This window comes from Amphiura filiformis, chromosome 19, assembly GCF_039555335.1.
Source record: "Amphiura filiformis chromosome 19, Afil_fr2py, whole genome shotgun sequence".
Classification (NCBI taxonomy): domain Eukaryota; kingdom Metazoa; phylum Echinodermata; class Ophiuroidea; order Amphilepidida; family Amphiuridae; genus Amphiura; species Amphiura filiformis.
The window spans coordinates 11,267,057-11,286,194 of NC_092646.1; the positions used below are offsets into that span (position 1 = coordinate 11,267,057).

General features: G+C 37.9%; 1 protein-coding gene across 1 annotated transcript in view; it reads left to right on the top strand.

The window, feature by feature from the left end:
* The first annotated feature begins 952 nt into the window (after nucleotides 1-952).
* The window catches only part of LOC140140914 (activating signal cointegrator 1 complex subunit 3-like), a 120,164-nt gene continuing 101,978 nt past the window's right edge, over nucleotides 953-19,138 (top strand). Inside the window, 9 exon segments of the mRNA XM_072162668.1 lie at nucleotides 953-1,088; nucleotides 4,330-4,582; nucleotides 13,676-14,061; nucleotides 14,064-14,240; nucleotides 15,655-15,766; nucleotides 16,523-16,581; nucleotides 17,301-17,437; nucleotides 17,754-17,892; nucleotides 18,740-18,865. Of these exon segments, the coding sequence (XP_072018769.1) occupies nucleotides 4,342-4,582; nucleotides 13,676-14,061; nucleotides 14,064-14,240; nucleotides 15,655-15,766; nucleotides 16,523-16,581; nucleotides 17,301-17,437; nucleotides 17,754-17,892; nucleotides 18,740-18,865 (1,377 nt within the window). The 5' untranslated portion in view covers nucleotides 953-1,088; nucleotides 4,330-4,341.

Consider the following 19,138-nt stretch of genomic DNA (forward strand, 5'->3'; position numbering starts at 1 on the left):
ACAAAGTAAGAAAGTAAGAAACATAATAAAACCAAAAGGCATAAATAACCAAGAAAAAAGTTTAATTGCAAGTATAGCAAGAGAAGTCCCATCCCACATCCATTTTGCCGACAAGTTAATGACACAATCCATAGCCCATCGGTAAAACCCATTCCCTAAATAAATAATATAAAACACTACTGGAGTAAACATTAATTTTACACATTACAAGCTATCATACACAATAAATAAACAATATAAATATTCTAGAATATGAAGAAATATGATTTTTTGTGTCGGAAACCCACTGTAAATTCCCATTCCAATTCTCAGCGAAAAGGTTTTTTTTTCTATTCCAAGACATGGATTAAAAAAACACCTTGAAACCCGCATTTCGCATTTGACTTTTTGGACCTGCTGCAGGAAACAAGGGACCGTTCACAAACGCTTGTAGGGGGGGGCTGATGCAAAAGGGGGGCCCTGAATTTTTTTGACCCTCCTAAGGGGGGGGGGGCCTGAAAAAAATGGCCACCAATTTTTCTGGGAAAATTGAGTTTATATGCTTTTCTATGGGGTTGACCGATAATTTTCATGTCAAAAAAAAGGGGGGGGCCCTGAAATTTTCGAGGTCTGTAAAGGGGGGGGCCGAAAAGTTTTCGCGATAAAATTTTTTTGCATCAGGCCCCCCCCTTACAAGTGTTTGTGAACGGTCCCCAACTTCAATGTTTTTTTGTTTTTGGCCTAATGAAACGATGCTATCTACTGAAGACAGCATATTGCCAATTGCAAATTTTGAGTTGTATTGCTCCAGCAGTTTTGATATGAGAAGCAAAAAGGTGTAACGGGAAAACAATGCCCTTTAGCATAGTAGGGTACATTTATAACTAGAGCGATAACCGCACCATAGCTGAAACATGTGGCTCTTTTTTTACAGATAAACTTTAGTGGTGTGCGCCCAGAAGGACTCGGGCTGTGTTTAATAAAAGTGACGAGCTTGGCGTAAAATATTACGTGAGGTGGTGCAATTTTGCATGATTGGTATGAAAATTATGGACAAAGTTCTCATAATAATGGCTAGCAAACTACGCAATAATATGCATTAAACTTAGGTAAGTATTGTAGCCAAGGCTTGAAGAAGAAAATGAAATGTGTAGTGCAAGAGGTAATGTGGATTATCATGCGTATTTTCACGTTGTTAACGGGTAACATTCTGTAAACTTGCTGTAAGCTTATATAATATTAGTTCCAGTATTATGTCGGTCCAGCTTCTAGTCTTGGCCGTTGGGCCCAAGCTTCACGTGGCTTACGCCACGGTTTGTAATCAACGACAGAAACCGGCTGTGAAGGAGACTATCGATGTAGTCACTCCAGACTATAGTAAGAATTCCAATTGAATGAACGCAGCTTTTTACAGCTGCACTCGATCCAACCGCGATCGTATATTGCGTATTTCAAACTACAACGCGAACGCACGACCTTGGATACAATGCTATCCAATCACGAAAAGTGCGTTGGCATGGTTGATTCACTTCGCGTTACTCACGCACAGTCGCTGCACGCTGGAGTGCATCACACAGTGTACGCAAAAATTCGTCACGCTATTGAAAGCTGCGTTCATTCAATTGGAATTCCCACTATAGAGTGGCAACATCGTCAATTTCTGAAAAACCAACACCTGACCATGGAATTATGCCTGGTCGAGCACCCTCACAGACCCGAACGTAGTGAGGGTGCTTGGTATATCCACCATGTTTCAAATACATGGATGGCCAGCATAATGGCCCGCAAATTTAAGCTTTATGAGAAGCATATTTTAGTTGCAAAATGAGAACACAGAGTGGCTTATCTTTAACCCACATTCTCAATCTCTCATGCCAGAGGTTAAAATAAAACGATCCCTAACTAATTATCAAAAGATCGTAAATTTTATTTCCTGAAACGATTTGTTTACAAGTAACAATCCTTGTTCCGACACCGATACCGTTCATTCGGCTTCATTCGGCATCATTCGGCAAACCATGTGATCACTCAGGTAAACTAGGATTGGAAATATTTTTCAATCACGTTGCAAAATGATCGGAAATACACCATCAAGGCGACTCGATCGGTAAGCATCATTAAAACTAAGCAATATTTAGTATTTCTTCTTTTGATTTTTTCGATAAAATTGTAGTTTACAGTTTTGATTAGTTTGATGAGAGTGGATTTAAAAACCATTCCACTAGTAGACGTTGTAATTGACAGTTTGACATTTCCGCCGGAGGATAATGTGAATCCATAAGATGTGGCGATCAATTTCACGATTAAAATCTTTCCTTTGGGGCGATTTCCATTTCTTGCTATCATTTAATGCCTGAAAGCATCAATACTAAAGATAGGCTATCAGTCGCTTGTGCAGATATATGTTAACATTGGATTCCATTTCTTGTTTATTGTTCACTGTATGGAAAAGCCTGTTCTGTTGTATCTTGTATTGGTTGTATTTCCGACGCATACCATGGAATTTAATTGTCGGTTTGTCATTATATAAAACTATAAATCAAGTAAGTAACTTCCACTCTGAAAACTTAGAAACTTGTTTGATTCCACTGACTATTTGCGATCGAAATATACACAACACAAATGACAGGAATCATCAACAAAAATCGAACCAAAGCCAAGGACTTGTTTTCACTCAAATTTGAGTCGCATCATCAACCGGAAGTGATGTGGCACGAACCGACAGAATAAAACTGTTCATATTATTATTCATATTTTATTAACATTTATCAAAAGGTGTCCCGAAGGTCAAATTACATGATAAATTTACAAAGATAAAAACAGCATGCAATAGGCCCAGGGTCTTAGCTAGAAATTGAGGGTTGCCCGTCATTTGAATAAAATTGCCTGTCCTAATTTGACCTTTAAAACATTTACCAGACGGTCTATAGCCCATTGGGGGTTCAAAGAGTTCAAATATGTGCTGATATATGGCCTTATCCTACAAATTGGGTCTACTAAAAAGGTCAATTAGCTTTTCAAAACATACAATTTATAATATAGCACCTGTCAAAGGCATTCATTTTGCCCGTCCCAGGAGCAAACTCCCCATCTAAAATGACGGCCAGACGGATGGCTAGCTAAGACCCTGAATAGGCCTATTTGAACGACAACACACACAGAATGATGTAGTAGTAGTCAGCCAAATTCGCTTAGAATACAACAGGCAGGTCAAGGAAACCTACATAAATATGTTGTCTATACTTCACTTGACCCAAATATATGATTTTTTATGGTGATGAGACACTCCCACATGGAATTTTAGAGGGATTTTGATAGCAGTTCCAATAGAAAAGCTGCTATCAACATGAGACTAAGATCTAGAAACACCACAGAAATGCTGTTTTGTTAGCTGAATCTTTTTGATGAAAGTCAATCTTTGACAAGATGTAACTTTGCTATGGAAGTGCTATGACAAACAGGTTTTCAGTTTTGGCTTTCTTTACTCAATGGCTTTAATTTGATATATAAAATTCATCTGGCATTCCTAGATATAGGTATGAAATTAAAAGGTGAATTCAAATTTGCCATCAAACTGCATCATTTTATACATCAAATTAAAGCCCTCGAGTAAAGAAAGCCAAAACTGAAAACCGCTTTTGTCATACCACTTTCCGTAAGCAAAGTTACAACTTGTTAAAGATTGACTTTCATCAAAAGTATTCAGCCAACATTTAATGCTTCAAATAAAAAACAATTTTCATGGTCTCATGATAGTGCAGCTTTTCTATGTGGATCTGCTATCACAATCCCTAAAATTCCATGTGTGATTGTCTCATCAGAAAATAAATCATCATATAGTTGGGTCAAGTGAAGTATAGATAACATATTTATGTAGGTTTCTTGCCAAATCTTTTCTTTTAAATTTTGATGTACCGTATTTGTCCGAGTATAGTCCCACGTTCGAGTTTAGTCCCACCCCCCAGTTTTTTTTTGGTTTTGGAGTGTCCCTGGAGCTAGACCTAGATGCTAGGATCATTCATGGTTGACCTGAAAAAAAATTCAAGATGTTTTGTATTTTTAATATGAAAATTGATAATTTGTATTCATGTCATACTCTATTAATGATTTCAAAATGCATTCAAATTCACTCCAAAACCGGAAAAAAACAACTTAAGAATTTTTTTTGAAATTCGAGTATAATCCCACCCCCCCAATTGTGAAAAATTTTCACCTAAAAAACGGGTGGGACTATACTCGGACCAATACGGTAATTGTGTTTGGGCCCCGGTTAAGGCCAATTTGTCTGACAAGCAAATGTGTTAACTAAGGTTTGCCTTTCATACCTATTACTTTGTTTTCTTCTTGCAGATATCCAACATCATGTCACTACCAAGACTAACAGGTGCATTGAGAGCCTTCTCCAATGTAACTCCTCAGGAGTCGGCAACTCAATATCAGAAGGCCGACCTTGTATCAAAGAAGCGTCAGCGGGTTGCAAGGCAGGCTAAAGAAGGGTTGACATGGGTGAAGCTTAGCCAACAAGTTCACAAACAGAGTGAGCAACACAAGTCAGAAGTTACCAATGAGTTGAGGAAAGTGATACATCTAGCTAGGGAAATAGGTAGGTGGTGTGCCTCAGGGTCGTGTCTTGGATCCACTCCTTATTTATATTGTTCAAGTTCACAAACAGAGTGAGCAACACAAGTCAGAAGTAACCAATGAGTTGAGGAAAGTGATACATCTACAACTCTGGCAGAAATTCGTTGCCACACCAGCACGTTCTGGTGTTGAAAGCACACAATCGAAGCTAAATATGTGATAGTTCCGTATTATTTTGTATAATAGTTGCAAATGCACATTCAGATTACACTTGCCCCTTCCCCACCCCCCATCTTCCAATGTTGGGAGACTGCAATGTAGAAATGATGACGATGTTGTCCAAATCAACATTGGAATAGGGGAGCAGGGAAGGATGTTGGCCAATTAACGCTCAGGTGTGGCAACCTTTTTCGCCAAGGTTGTCTCTGCCGAATGCAATATATTTCATCTAAATTTCGTTTTTGTCTCATAACTCAAAAACGGAATGTTGTATGATCTTCATATTGCACGCGATTTGGGAGTAGATAATATTCTTTTGAATCATAATAAAATTGTTGACAAAGTACTTGGTTTATTTAGGGAGTGGTCCCTCAAATCACCATTTATGCTAAATTACACACATTTCGTAATTAGGGCTCTAAACTGCATGATTTTCTGTTAAATATCAGTAACGGAAACTCGTATCAAGTTGCTGCTACACACAGGTTTTTAGTGGATACTGTCCGTTTTATCCATGTTACAATTAAGCTTAAATAACTTTTTTCATATCATTTTCACGCAGACAGGCCTATGAATATTATTAATTATTAAGATGCCAAAATAATGCAAAATGTGTCAAAAAACCTTCTCATTTGCCATTACATGCTGTCTACTGAATATAGTACATCGAAAATTATATCATTTTTGAATGATGATGAAATAGCGCGAAGTTTAACTATTAGGCCAAAAATAATACGAAGGATTAAGAGAGGAAAAATATTAATTTTAACAAAACTAACAGCGGGGTTCGAACCCGTGGCCTGTAGTTTAGAAGTCGGCGCCTTTACCGCCAAGCCACGGCGAAGTGAATGAATTCCAAGCCATATCTAATATATTAATGTTAGTTTAAAATTATGCAATGCATATGGTATCAAATTGACCTGAAACGTCTCCAATACACATAATTTCATCGATTTACAACGATTATATATGTTGGCAATGTATTTAGGGTTATAAAAATAAACTTGGAATTTTGATTCACCACCTTTCCTCACGTTGGACAAATCTTAAATAAAGAAAATAATCTAAATTTCTTTTAATTTGTTTGTGTCGACCGTCCACCGTTAAATCATCAACCTCATCTCCATATGTGCAATGGGTTACTGATCTTAAATGCATTTGTATGACATGTTAATTCTACTATGAGGTTATAACATCTCTGTATTAGGTTAAACCAACCAGAACGGCATAACAATTGAAATTGTAGGTGAATGGGAATTAAATCACCTGTTTTAGTGTATATACGCATTGTATAATTTTAAATTAACATTAATACATTAGACATGCTCACGAATGCTACGACTTCTTCTTGGCTCAGCGGTTAAGTCGCCGCCTTGAAATCTATAGATCAGCGAGGTCGGGTGTTCGAATCCATTTGATGACTATTCTATGATTATAATTTTCCTCTTCTGATCCTTGCTATTATTAATATTAGGTCTAATATTTAAACTTCACGCTATTTCGTCATCATTAAAATAGTTTTAAAATTTTGCGTGTACTATCTTCAGTAGACAGCATGTAATGACGATTGATATTTTTCACATATTTTGCATTATTTTGGCATCTTTATAAATAAAAGGACACATAGACCAAGCCATGTATAAATTATGAACATTATTATATTTAGTACAGAGTACATACACAGGCTAAGACTTTGTGAAAATTGCATGTGAATCCGACATTCCGTTCTAAAGATATGAACGAAAACGTAATTTCAGATGATTTTTGTCTCGCCTGATAAGGCAGGAGACTATATATAATCACTTTTCCGTATGTGGGTCATTCCATATGAAATCAAGGAGTCGCCCCACCTGACCCCCTCAGATTTGCTTTATATTTTAGTCATATGTTGTACCTGTAAAAATATTAAAACCTGCAAATTTGAGGTCTGTAGCTCTTACGGATTTTCTGTGGCAGCCATTTAAAGTTGGAGTAGGGGTCTAAATTTGGACCCAAAAGTTGCCCTTTAAATAAATTTCATCTTTGGGAGTCTGTGCCTTCTTTATAAAATGAGAGAGAGGTCTGAAATGTTGTATACACACTAACTGCATGCCCAATTTGTCAAAAAATAAAAAAATAAAAAATTTCTGTAATTGCGGGTTGTGTCACGGGGTCATTAAATATGCAAGGAAAAATGTAATGTTTTGTAAACTGGCAAGTTTAGCCCCCCTAAATTCACATTTTTTGTCAGATTAATTATTTTTGTTATCACTGATGCTATATATAGGATAAATACAATGCATATCCCAAAAATTGAGGTCACAACTCATTTACATTTCGAACAGCGCCCTCACGAAGATGAAATTTATTGCAAATTCAACATTTTCAGGGGGCCCAAAGTCGATGTGGTCCACCTTCAAAATTTATAAAACATCACTTTTATATAACTACTAGTCTTAAATTACAACTTTGCTAAGTCCCAGTAATTGTATAGGTTGACTTCATATAAAACGTCAAGCCCAAAGTTGACCATTTTCTTATGATTGCATGTATTGCAAATGTGCCGAATTTGGAAGGCCTAAAAGTCAAATTGGCCCCAATATTAAAAATAAAATGGAAATAAAAGTAAATAGGGCCAATAACTACGCATCTAGTCATTTATTTTCAATATTGTGGCCATTTTGACTTTTAAACCTTCCAATTCGCACATTTGCAGTACATGCAATCATAAGAAAATGGTCAATTTTGGGCTTGTCGCTTTATATGAAGTCAACCTATAAAATTACTGGGATTGAGCAAAGTTGTAATTTAAGACTAGTAGTCTTATAAAAGTGATGTTTTATAAATTTTGAAGGTTGACCACATCGACTTTGGGCCCCCTGAAAATGGTGAATTTGCATTAATTTTCACCTTCGCGAGGGCGCTGTTGGAAATGTAAATAAATGGTCACCTCAATGTTTTGGATATGCATTGTATTTGTCCTATATATCGCATCAGTGACAACAAAAAACAATTAATCCAACACAAAATGTGAATTTAGGGGCTAAACTTGCCAGTATACAAAACATTACATTTTTTGCATATTTAATGACCCGTGACACAACGCTAATTACAGACATTTTTTTTACTTGTTGACAAATTGGGCATGCAATTAGTGTGTATACAAGGTTTCAGACTCTCTCTTTTATTAGGAAGGTACAGGCTCCCAAAGATGAAATTTATTCAAAGTGTAACTTTTGGGTCCAAATTTAGATTCCCCTACTCCAACTTTAAATAGTTACCATAGAAAATCTGTATATATTGAAAATGAAATAAAAGTAAATAGGGCCAATAACTACTCATCTAATCATTTATTTTTAATATTGTGGCCAATTTGACTTTCAAGCCTTCCGAATTCGGCACATTTGCACTACATGCAATCATAAGAAAATGGTCAACTTTGGGCTTGTCATTTTATATGAAGTCAACCTATACAATTACTGGGACTTAACAAAGTTGTAATTTAAGACTAGTAGTTATATAAAAGTGATGTTTTATAAATTTTGAAGGTGGAACACATTGGCTTTGGGCCCCATGAAAATGTTGAATTTGCAATAAATTTCATCTTCGTGAGGGCGCTGTTCGAAATGTAAATGAGTTGTGACCTCAATTTTGTGGATATGCATTGTATTTATCCTATATATAGCATCAGTGATAGCAAAAAATAATTAATCCGACAAAAAATGTGAATTTAGGGGGGCTAAACTTGCCAGTTTACAAAACATTACATTTTTTCTTGCATATTTAATGACCCCGTGACACAACGCATAACTACAGATTTTTTTTATTTCTTATTTTTTGACAAATTGGGCATGCAGTTAGTGTGTATACAAAGTTTCAGACCTCTCTTTCTTTTTATAAAGAAGGCACAGACTCCCAAAGATGACATTTATTTAAAGGGCAACTTTTGGGTCCAAATTTAGACCCCCCTACTCCAACTTTAAATGGCTGCCACAGAAAATCCGTAAGAGCTACAGACCTCAAATTTGCAGGTTTTTAATATTTTTACAGGTACAACATATGACTAAAATATAAAGCAAATCTGAGGGGGTCAGGTGGGGCGACTCCTTGATTTCATATGGAGTGACCCATGTATGTGTGTGGGGGGGTGTGTGCGTGTGTGACAAATTTGATTTAAGTTTTGGTTTTCGCCTATTTTCTCGGAGACTAGGAGTCGCACGTTTCTCAAACTTGGTGGGTGGGTGCATCTTGACCCGAGACAAAACCGGTTTGTATTGGTTAGTGGGTCAAGGTCACTGAGGACCCCTAGAGGTCATCTGAGGTCAAATTAGTAAAAACTGTTGTATGGGCATGAAACTTGGTAGGTACAGTCAACATTTCAAGCCAAATTTTTGAAGGTCATTTCAAGGTCACCAGGGGTCATCTGAGGTCAAATTAGTAAAAACTGTCGGATGGGCATGAAACTTGGTGGGTACAGTCAACATTTAAAGCCAAATTTTTGGAAGGTCATTTCGGGGTCACCAGGGGTCATCTGAGGTCAAATTAGTAAAAACTATCGGATGTGCATGAAACTTGGTGGGTACAGTCAACATTTAAAGCCAAATTTTTGGAAGGTCATTTCGAGGTCACCAGGGGTCATCTGAGGTCAAATTAGTAAAAACTGTCGTGTGGGTATGAAACTTAGTGGATACAGTCAACATTTAGAGCCAAAGTTTTGGAAGGTCATTTCAGGGTCACCAGGGGTCAAATTAGTAGAAACTGTTGCATGGGCATGAAACTTGGTGGGCACAGTCACCATCAGCCAGATAATCGTGCCTAGCCGATAACCGCCAAATTCATTTACCTCTACCAAAAGTAATCACAAAAGCAGGCGGTTGCGAAAGCAGGCGAGACTCGTGGTTCGAGAACCGCCTTGTTTTATATGTTATTAGAGACAACTCTGGCGGAAATTCGTTGCCACACCAGCACGTTCTGGTGTTGAAAGCACGCAATCGAAGCTAAATATGTGATAGTTCCGTATTATTTTGTATAATAGTTGCAAATGCACATTCAGATTACACTTGCCCCTTCCCCACCCCCCATCTTCCAATGTTGGGAGACTGCAATGTAGAAATGATGACGATTTTGTCCAAATCAACATTGCAATAGGGGAGCGGGGAAGGATGTTGGCCAATTAACGCTCAGGTGTGGCAACCTTTTTCGCCAAGGTTGTAGCTAGGGAAATAGGTAGGTGGTGTGCCTCAGGGTTCTGTCTTGGGTCCACTCCTTATTTATATTGTTCAACAAGTTCACAAACAGAGTGAGCAACACAAGTCAGAAGTAACCAATTGAGGAAAGTGATACATCTAGCTAGGGAAATAGGTAGGTGGTGTGCCTCAGGGTTCTGTCTTGGGTCCACTCCTTATTTATATTGTTCAAGTTCACAAACAGAGTGAGCAACACAAGTCAGAAGTAACCAATGAGTTGAGGAAAGTGATACATCTAGCCAGGGAAATAGGTAGGTGGTGTGCCTCAGGGTCGTGTCTTGGGTCCACTCCTTATTTATATTGTTCAAGTTCACAAACAGAGTGAGCAACACAAGTCAGAAGTAACCAATTGAGGAAGGTGATACATCTAGCTAGGGAAATAGGTAGGTGGTGTGCCTCAGGGTTCTGTCTTGGGTCCACTCCTTATTTATATTGTTCAACAAGTTCACAAACAGAGTGAGCAACACAAGTCAGAAGTAACCAATTGAGGAAAGTGATACATCTAGCTAGGGAAATAGGTAGGTGGTGTGCCTCAGGGTCGTGTCGTATTTATATTGTTCAAGAAGTTAACAAACAGAGTGAGCAACACAAGTCAGAAGTAACCAATTGAGGAAGGTGATACATCTAGCTAGGGAAATAGGTAGGTGGTGTGCCTCAGGGTTCTGTCTTGGGTCCACTCCTTATTTATATTGTTCAACAAGTTCACAAACAGAGTGAGCAACACAAGTCAGAAGTAACCAATTGAGGAAAGTGATACATCTAGCTAGGGAAATAGGTAGGTGGTGTGCCTCAGGGTTCTGTCTTGGGTCCACTCCTTATTTATATTGTTCAAGTTCACAAACAGAGTGAGCAACACAAGTCAGAAGTAACCAATTGAGGAAGGTGATACATCTAGCTAGGGAAATAGGTAGGTGGTGTGCCTCAGGGTTCTGTCTTGGGTCCACTCTTATTTATATTGTTCAACAAGTTCACAAACAGAGTGAGCAACACAAGTCAGAAGTAACCAATTGAGGAAAGTGATACATCTAGCTAGGGAAATAGGTAGGTGGTGTGCCTCAGGGTTCTGTCTTGGGTCCACTCCTTATTTATATTGTTCAACAAGTTCACAAACAGAGTGAGCAACACAAGTCAGAAGTAACCAATTGAGGAAAGTGATACATCTAGCTAGGGAAATAGGTAGGTGGTGTGCCTCAGGGTTCTGTCTTGGGTCCACTCTTATTTATATTGTTCAACAAGTTCACAAAAAGAGTGAGCAACACAAGTCAGAAGTAACCAATTGAGGAAAGTGATACATCTAGCTAGGGAAATAGGTAGGTGGTGTGCCTCAGGGTTCTGTCTTGGGTCCACTCCTTATTTATATTGTTCAACAAGTTCACAAACAGAGTGAGCAACAGAAGTCAGAAGTAACCAATTGAGGAAAGTGATACATCTAGCTAGGGAAATAGGTAGGTGGTGTGCCTCAGGGTTCTGTCTTGGGTCCACTCCTTATTTATATTGTTCAAGTTCACAAACAGAGTGAGCAACACAAGTCAGAAGTAACCAATTGAGGAAAGTGGGATACATCTAGCTAGGGAAATAGGTAGGTGGTGTGCCTCAGGGTCGTGTCTTGGGTCCACTCCTTATTTATATTGTTCAAGTTCACAAACAGAGTGAGCAACACAAGTCAGAAGTAACCAATTGAGGAAAGTGATACATCTAGCTAGGGAAATAGGTAGGTGGTGTGCCTCAGGGTTCTGTCTTGGGTCCACTCCTTATTTATATTGTTCAACAAGTTCACAAACAGAGTGAGCAACACAAGTCAGAAGTAACCAATTGAGGAAAGTGATACATCTAGCTAGGGAAATAGGTAGGTGGTGTGCCTCAGGGTTCTGTCTTGGGTCCACTCCTTATTTATATTGTTCAAGTTCACAAACAGAGTGAGCAACAGAAGTCAGAAGTAACCAATTGAGGAAAGTGATACATCTAGCTAGGGAAATAGGTAGGTGGTGTGCCTCAGGGTTCTGTCTTGGGTCCACTCCTTATTTATATTGTTCAACAAGTTCACAAACAGAGTGAGCAACAGAAGTCAGAAGTAACCAATTGAGGAAAGTGATACATCTAGCTAGGGAAATAGGTAGGTGGTGTGCCTCAGGGTTCTGTCTTGGGTCCACTCCTTATTTATATTGTTCAAGTTCACAAACAGAGTGAGCAACACAAGTCAGAAGTAACCAATTGAGGAATGTGATACATCTAGCTAGGGAAATAGGTAGGTGGTGTGCCTCAGGGTTCTGTCTTGGGTCCACTCCTTATTTATATTGTTCAACAAGTTCACAAACAGAGTGAGCAACAGAAGTCAGAAGTAACCAATTGAGGAAAGTGATACATCTAGCTAGGGAAATAGGTAGGTGGTGTGCCTCAGGGTTCTGTCTTGGGTCCACTCCTTATTTATATTGTTCAAGTTCACAAACAGAGTGAGCAACACAAGTCAGAAGTAACCAATTGAGGAAAGTGATACATCTAGCTAGGGAAATAGGTAGGTGGTGTGCCTCAGGGTTCTGTCTTGGGTCCACTCCTTATTTATATTGTTCAACAAGTTCACAAACAGAGTGAGCAACACAAGTCAGAAGTAACCAATTGAGGAATGTGATACATCTAGCTAGGGAAATAGGTAAGTGGTGTGCCTCAGGATTCTGTCTTGGATCCACTCCTTATTTATATTGTTCAAGCGTTTGGCTTTTGCTTCGCTTGCACCGTTTCAGGGTTATTTTCAACAGCTACATGTACTTACATCCCTGATTGTTCAAGAAGTTCACAAACATAGTGACCAATGATTGAGGAAGGTATTTCATGTAGATAATGAGACAAGTAGGTGGTGTGCCTCAGGGTCCTGTCTTTGGGCCACCATGATCAGTGACTCTCTGCAAAGTGTGTAGCCAGTGTTGGCAGTGCACTATAAAGACTATCGCTTTATTGTACTTTATTTTGTTATGCTTTATTATTTTCTTATATGTTATTTTCAACAGCTACATGTACTTACATCCCTGATTGTTCAAGAAGTTCACAAACATAGTGACCAATGATTGAGGAAGGTATTTCATGTAGATAATGAGACAAGTAGGTGGTGTGCCTCAGGGTCCTGTCTTTGGGCCACCATGATCAGTGACTCTCTGCAAAGTGTGTAGCCAGTGTTGGCAGTGCACTATAAAGACTATCGCTTTATTGTACTTTATTTTGTTATGCTTTATTATTGGTACATTTGTACATATTATACATGTTTAGATCAAATCTTTACAAGTTCCATAATATTACACATGAAGGATATAAAAACATGAAGTCGGTGTGTGTACCTTGCTCTGTTTCTTTCCGGATTTAAAAACATCAAAATGGCAGAATAATTAGATCAATTTTATACACCGGTGAAAGATAAGGATAAACAGGATCAATCACCTTGAGGACCATCTCACCATTATGTGTGTGGAATGTGATCAGTATAATTGAAAACCAAATTAAAAGACTAGTTTGCGTATGACGTCCTGTCGTACTGTGCAGGTTAGCAACCAATCACATTGCGCCATTGTCCTGACGTCAGATGCAAACTAGTCTTTTAATTCGGTCTTCAATTATAAATCCCTGGATTTATTGATTGATCAATGTTTTTATTTTTTTATTTATTTAATGATTCATTCTTTCAGTTGGTAGTGATGCTTCAGTAGAATTAGTGGAGAGCACAGCAGTCGTCCTCTTTGAGATCTTCCAAGGCGCCGATAAAGTAGGCCAGAAAGAAACCGCCAAACTCCGGGCTGCTATAGGCCCATTTCCTGCAACTTCTGTTAGCAAAGTGTTCACCGTTATACAAAACACTGTCAAACACATCCCCGCAGAGTCGTTAGAGCAAATATTCGCTCAGAATGGCGCTAATCATGTTGAATTTGGAAGCAGTATCCATTTCTCTTTTGAACAAAGAACGCTCGTATCAGACGAAGACATCGATTCGGAATCAGGAGACGAGAACTATAGTTTCAACTTTGAGTACGATGGATCAGCTTCTGCAGCAAGGGATGATGCAGCGATTCCAGAGGAGTGGGATCGGTAGGCGGAGCGTCGCAGGAGTGGGATTTGAGTTGGCTACGAAGGCAGGTTCAGACTCATTTTGGGGAAGCTGGCACACAACAGTTAGGATTGAGTATAGAAGCATTGTGTTCAAAACTCATCAATGATTTGGTGTCTGATAAGACTAATGATGAACTGCAAAATGAGGTTTGTACCAAGAACAAAGCCCCTGATTGGTTAATTGCATGAGATAATCATCTGAGTAACCAATCAAAATAGAGCTTTTAGATCTCTTAGCTCATTACATGATATTCGCTGTCGTAGTGCACATTAGTAACCATTGGTTACTGGTTCAAGCCTGGGCTTATATACTTGTTCCGAATTATGATATGTCATAGGCTTTGTGTTGTGATCATTTCAATCAGTGGTTCAACCATCAAAAGATTGCTTCAAGTATTCATTTATTCCATGAACCGTCATAGACTGGAACAATCTACCACAAGAAATAATCAATATCCAAGAACCCAAAGCATTTAAGAACCAGCTCAAAGATCACTTCACCACTAAAGAAGAACAAGCGCACACCATACCCGATTCGTCTTTCCCCACTAGGGGTGTTGAGTCGTATTCAACTAGAACTAGAACTAGAACAAAGAAAGTGTGAGCCAGTTGACCTAGCAACGGTCATATTCTAACGTGCACTACGCCAGTGAATAGCTTTCTTTTTAACTGCTGAAAATAGTTGGTTGAGGCCAATAATTTGACCGGAAGTGCTCATGGGTCGAAAAAGTATTATATTATTGGTCTAGTTGTATAGTGACCCAGTTTTGCCTCACCTGTACTGTATGTTAAAATGGTTGTCATGTCAGTGGAGGTTTATTGTAATTTTGATTCAAAAACCCCTTAGTTTTTGTTTCATCTAAAAGTAGGTGCTTAGAGATAGTGTATTTTGTATGGGCATGATAATTGTCCCATTTAAATGGTGACAACTGTCAAAGCACCCCATTTCAATGCACCTCTACTTACAACTAAATTCCATCAAATGTCTGAATAAAAATGACCTAAACATTCCAGGATTATGATGATTTTTACCCATTTGTGAATTTCATTTCATAATTTGAATAAACACCTCTGGAAAATGGGGTGGAATACAGTACATGCAATAACATACGTTCATACACTCTTGCATAATGAGAACCAATCAGAGCAGCCGTTAGAAAAATGTGAAACATGCATTGATTGTGTTTATATGCACGGGCGCGCACCCACATACTACGCGCAGTTCTTTCGGATGCGTTCATTTTTCTTGTGGGTTGATGGATTTATATTTGCTTGTATTTTCCAACATTTTTAGTGACAATTTTGTTATAAAAATAGCCAAAATCGTGGAATTTTTTTCACATGTATGAAATAGGTTACTAAATGCAGATCACTTGTTGCTCGAAAAATTGTACAAAATAATGCACTTGTACTGAGATGTTGATTGGTCTAATACGCTCCCCTTTCGGGCTTGTGCATTAGATGCATTAACATGTGCATTATTTTGTACAATTTCACTCCCAACAAATGATATGTGTTTATTAAACTATAACTATATTGTTTCTTTCCTTCTTTTCCACAGCTGTTTGAGCTACTTGGGTTTGATTGCTTTGAGATGATTGGTGAACTGTTAGCAAATAGAATTGAGTTGGTTGCAGCGGCTCGACATCTTGAAGTGTCGCACAGAGTTTCAGGTATGTATTAAGTTTACGCATCACACACTTGAAGAGCTTATTTTCAAACTTTGTTAAGGCCAAAAAAAAAGGTTTGTCTCAAAGCTCACGAGAAATTTAAAAACAAATGCGAAATGCGATTTTTTTTTTTTTTTTTTTTTATTCCGACTTTTTTTCATGGTATTTTGAGAAAAAAGTCTGATTTTCACGATTTTTTCTGGAAAAAACTAATAAATAAATAAATAAATAAATAAATAAATAAATAAATAAAAAAAATTTACCCATTTGTTTTTTGTCAAATCGTGGGATTTTACAAACGCGCGCGCAAGCTTTGAGACGAACCTTTTTTTTTTTGGCCTAAGTCCACAACCATATGTTTCTCATTTACTTTTGTGATACAATCACAATTACTTTGACAAGTTTGGCATTAGCAACAATGAGTTGTACCACCAAAAAGCCATTATTTACCACAACAATGCTGGTTAACAATATGCAGACTATTGTTCCCATTTGGGAATTAAAGGCCTCACACAGTATTGTTAAGTGCATCTATCCACTGTTTGTTTTGTAATGGTGCATCCAACTCAAATTATAATACGTATAGCATCACAACCCATTGCAATATCCCACAGGTAAATCAGAAACATGTGTTTGTGGACTTAACACGGTTTAGAAATAAGCTCTTTACTTGTCGAAAGCTTTGTGTAGATTGTTGGTTTTACCAGTTGGTGGAGAAAACTAAATTACTTTTCTTAAAATCATCATTTTTAATTTCAGAGAATAAGAAAGATCGGCAAGCTCCTCGTCCAGCTTATGGTTCACAGGTCACTATACAGGTGAGAATTAACCCAATGAGAACTACCTGCTGATTGGCCAAAATGAATGTTGTGTCAAATTTTGAACCAATCAAGGAGGGTATTAATAAGATCATCTGCAAATGCAAGTTTGACCATAAATAATTTAAAGCCTAGACTCAATTGGCAATCGAAATGAGCATTTCAAATTATCAACCAATCAGAAATGCTGTTAGATGACCTGTAGTGTCCAGGGGGTTAATTAAGGATAACTATAAAGATTGGGATATTTGAGCGGGCTCCCGGGTACGAATTGGGATATTTCTGTACTGTATCACTTTATTTATGTTTTTAAAAACAGTTTAGAAATTTGAACAAACTGCTTAAAGAGGAAGCCCCATCAGAACAGTTCTTCTGGAGTGAACCAAACCTGTGTGTTATCAAATTAATCAGTGACAAGGTTATCTCTAAATTTGACATGTGCTAATTGATGCAATTAACATTAAAACATTAATTAGCACCTGTCAAATTTGGAGATAACCTAGTCAATGATTAATGTGATAACCACACAGGTTTGGTTCACCCCAGAAGAACTGCTCTGGCAGGACTTCCTCTTTAAAAAACTTTTCAGGGTGTCAAAAAAGAAAACAAATACTTTTTCTAGAATTTACAAATTACAGTCGGTCTTAAGTTTTCAAAATTTGGTCGGCCAGACGAGGACAATAAAACAAATACTTATTGTTTTCTTTTATTATTTACAGTCGGAACAAGAAAAGGAACTGAGCAAACAAATACGTAGAGAAGAAAAGAAACTGGCAAGGAAAGAAGGTCGTAATGGGTTCGCAGAGACGCCATCATCTAGCAATGAGTTTGACCCACAGTACCTGAGAAGGCAAAGGTAAGTCAAATAGGCTATTCCAGTTGAAATCCATATGTTGGTCATATATGTGCGGAAGAGAGTAGTTCCCTTCGTCTCTGTTGAGTGTTTTGGCCCCCCTCCTAAAACTCCTTTGGTCCCCCCCTCCTCCAGGTAGCAGCCGTCGAGGTGCAGGGATTGGTCATTCAATTTGAGAAAGTGCTAAGTGTTATGTAACATCAAAATTGGATTTGTTTCTAAGAATTTTGAACTTAATATTTCATTGACAATCCTGATGAACTTATTTGCTTTTTTGGATATTGGATACTATTATTTTGAATTTCTGTATTCTCTTTAGAGAGTTGGCCCTTCTGCATGCCAGTCACCAGCCATTATTCACACAACGGTCCACATACACACCAAGAGAGTCGTACCCGTTTGTATTTGATTCTCAAGCAGAAGCTCAACAGACATCATCTTTCATTGGAGGAACAAAGGTGGGTAGGAGGAAAGAAACCTTCTTAAAGGATGTCTCCGGCAATCACAACATTATGCCTTATATGTTAGAAAATTAATCATCAAGCACATACCACATAGTTTTATTTGATACAAACTCATATTGATCATAAAATCGAATTAATACAGCGGTTCTCAGCACACGATATTCAAAATTACTGGGCGCCAAAATTGTCCAGTGCAATGACGTACCAGTAATACAAATGATGGCTGACAACAATTAAGCACAAATAACCATGACGTCATTGCACTAGACAATTTCGGCGCGGGAATTTTGACTATCGCATGTTGAGAGATGGCTGTATTAATTCGTTTTTATGGTCAACATAAGTTTGTTTCAAATAAAACCATGTGATTTGTGCTTGATAATAATTAATTTTCTAACATATAAGGCATAATGTTGTGATTGCCAGAGACACCCTTTAAGACAGCAGAAAAAACCCTGATGTCACATGCTTTTTCGCTGGTTTAGGTATATGATTTATTCTGTGTAAGAAAATAAACATGGGTCAATATTGCCAAATATGGATTGGTGATGTCAGGTTTTTCCGCTGCCTTTAGACATGTTCATGAGGGAAACACTGGATATACCACTTGACATCATAGATTATCAACAAAGGCGAGGGACTGGTCTATCAGTATGCTTGAACGAACCGCTACACTGTGATAAAAGTTTGTTAGACAATATACATCCATATTTTGTAAGAATTTCACCATTCACAAGTACACACAGTTTGTGTAGTATGTTATTAGCACATAAATTGGCTGAATTTTAAAAGTCAAGGAAATACATAAATATTATTTATTGTTATATCTGATGTATTTCAGATGGCCCTACCAATTGGATTTGATCGTAAGAACAGTAAGCTTGCAGAAGAGGTTACGATTCCACCCTCACAACCAGCACCAGCACATATTGGAAAGAAATTAGTGCCTATCTCAGAACTGGATGAGGTAATGTTGATTTGTATATCTGTCTTTCTATGCAGTCCAGTTAGCTTAACCCCATGAGAACTACCTGCCGATTGGCCAAAAAGAAGTTTTCATTATCGATTGGACTATCGATTGGAGAATAATTTCACCATGCAAAAAAATTGGGGTAAATTATTTGCAAAGCTCCATTCTGATTGGTGATTAAAGTGAAGATATTACATAATTGACCAATCAGAGGCAATGTTAGATCAGCAGGTAGTGCTCAGGGGGTAAGACACTAGACGTCGAGTCACT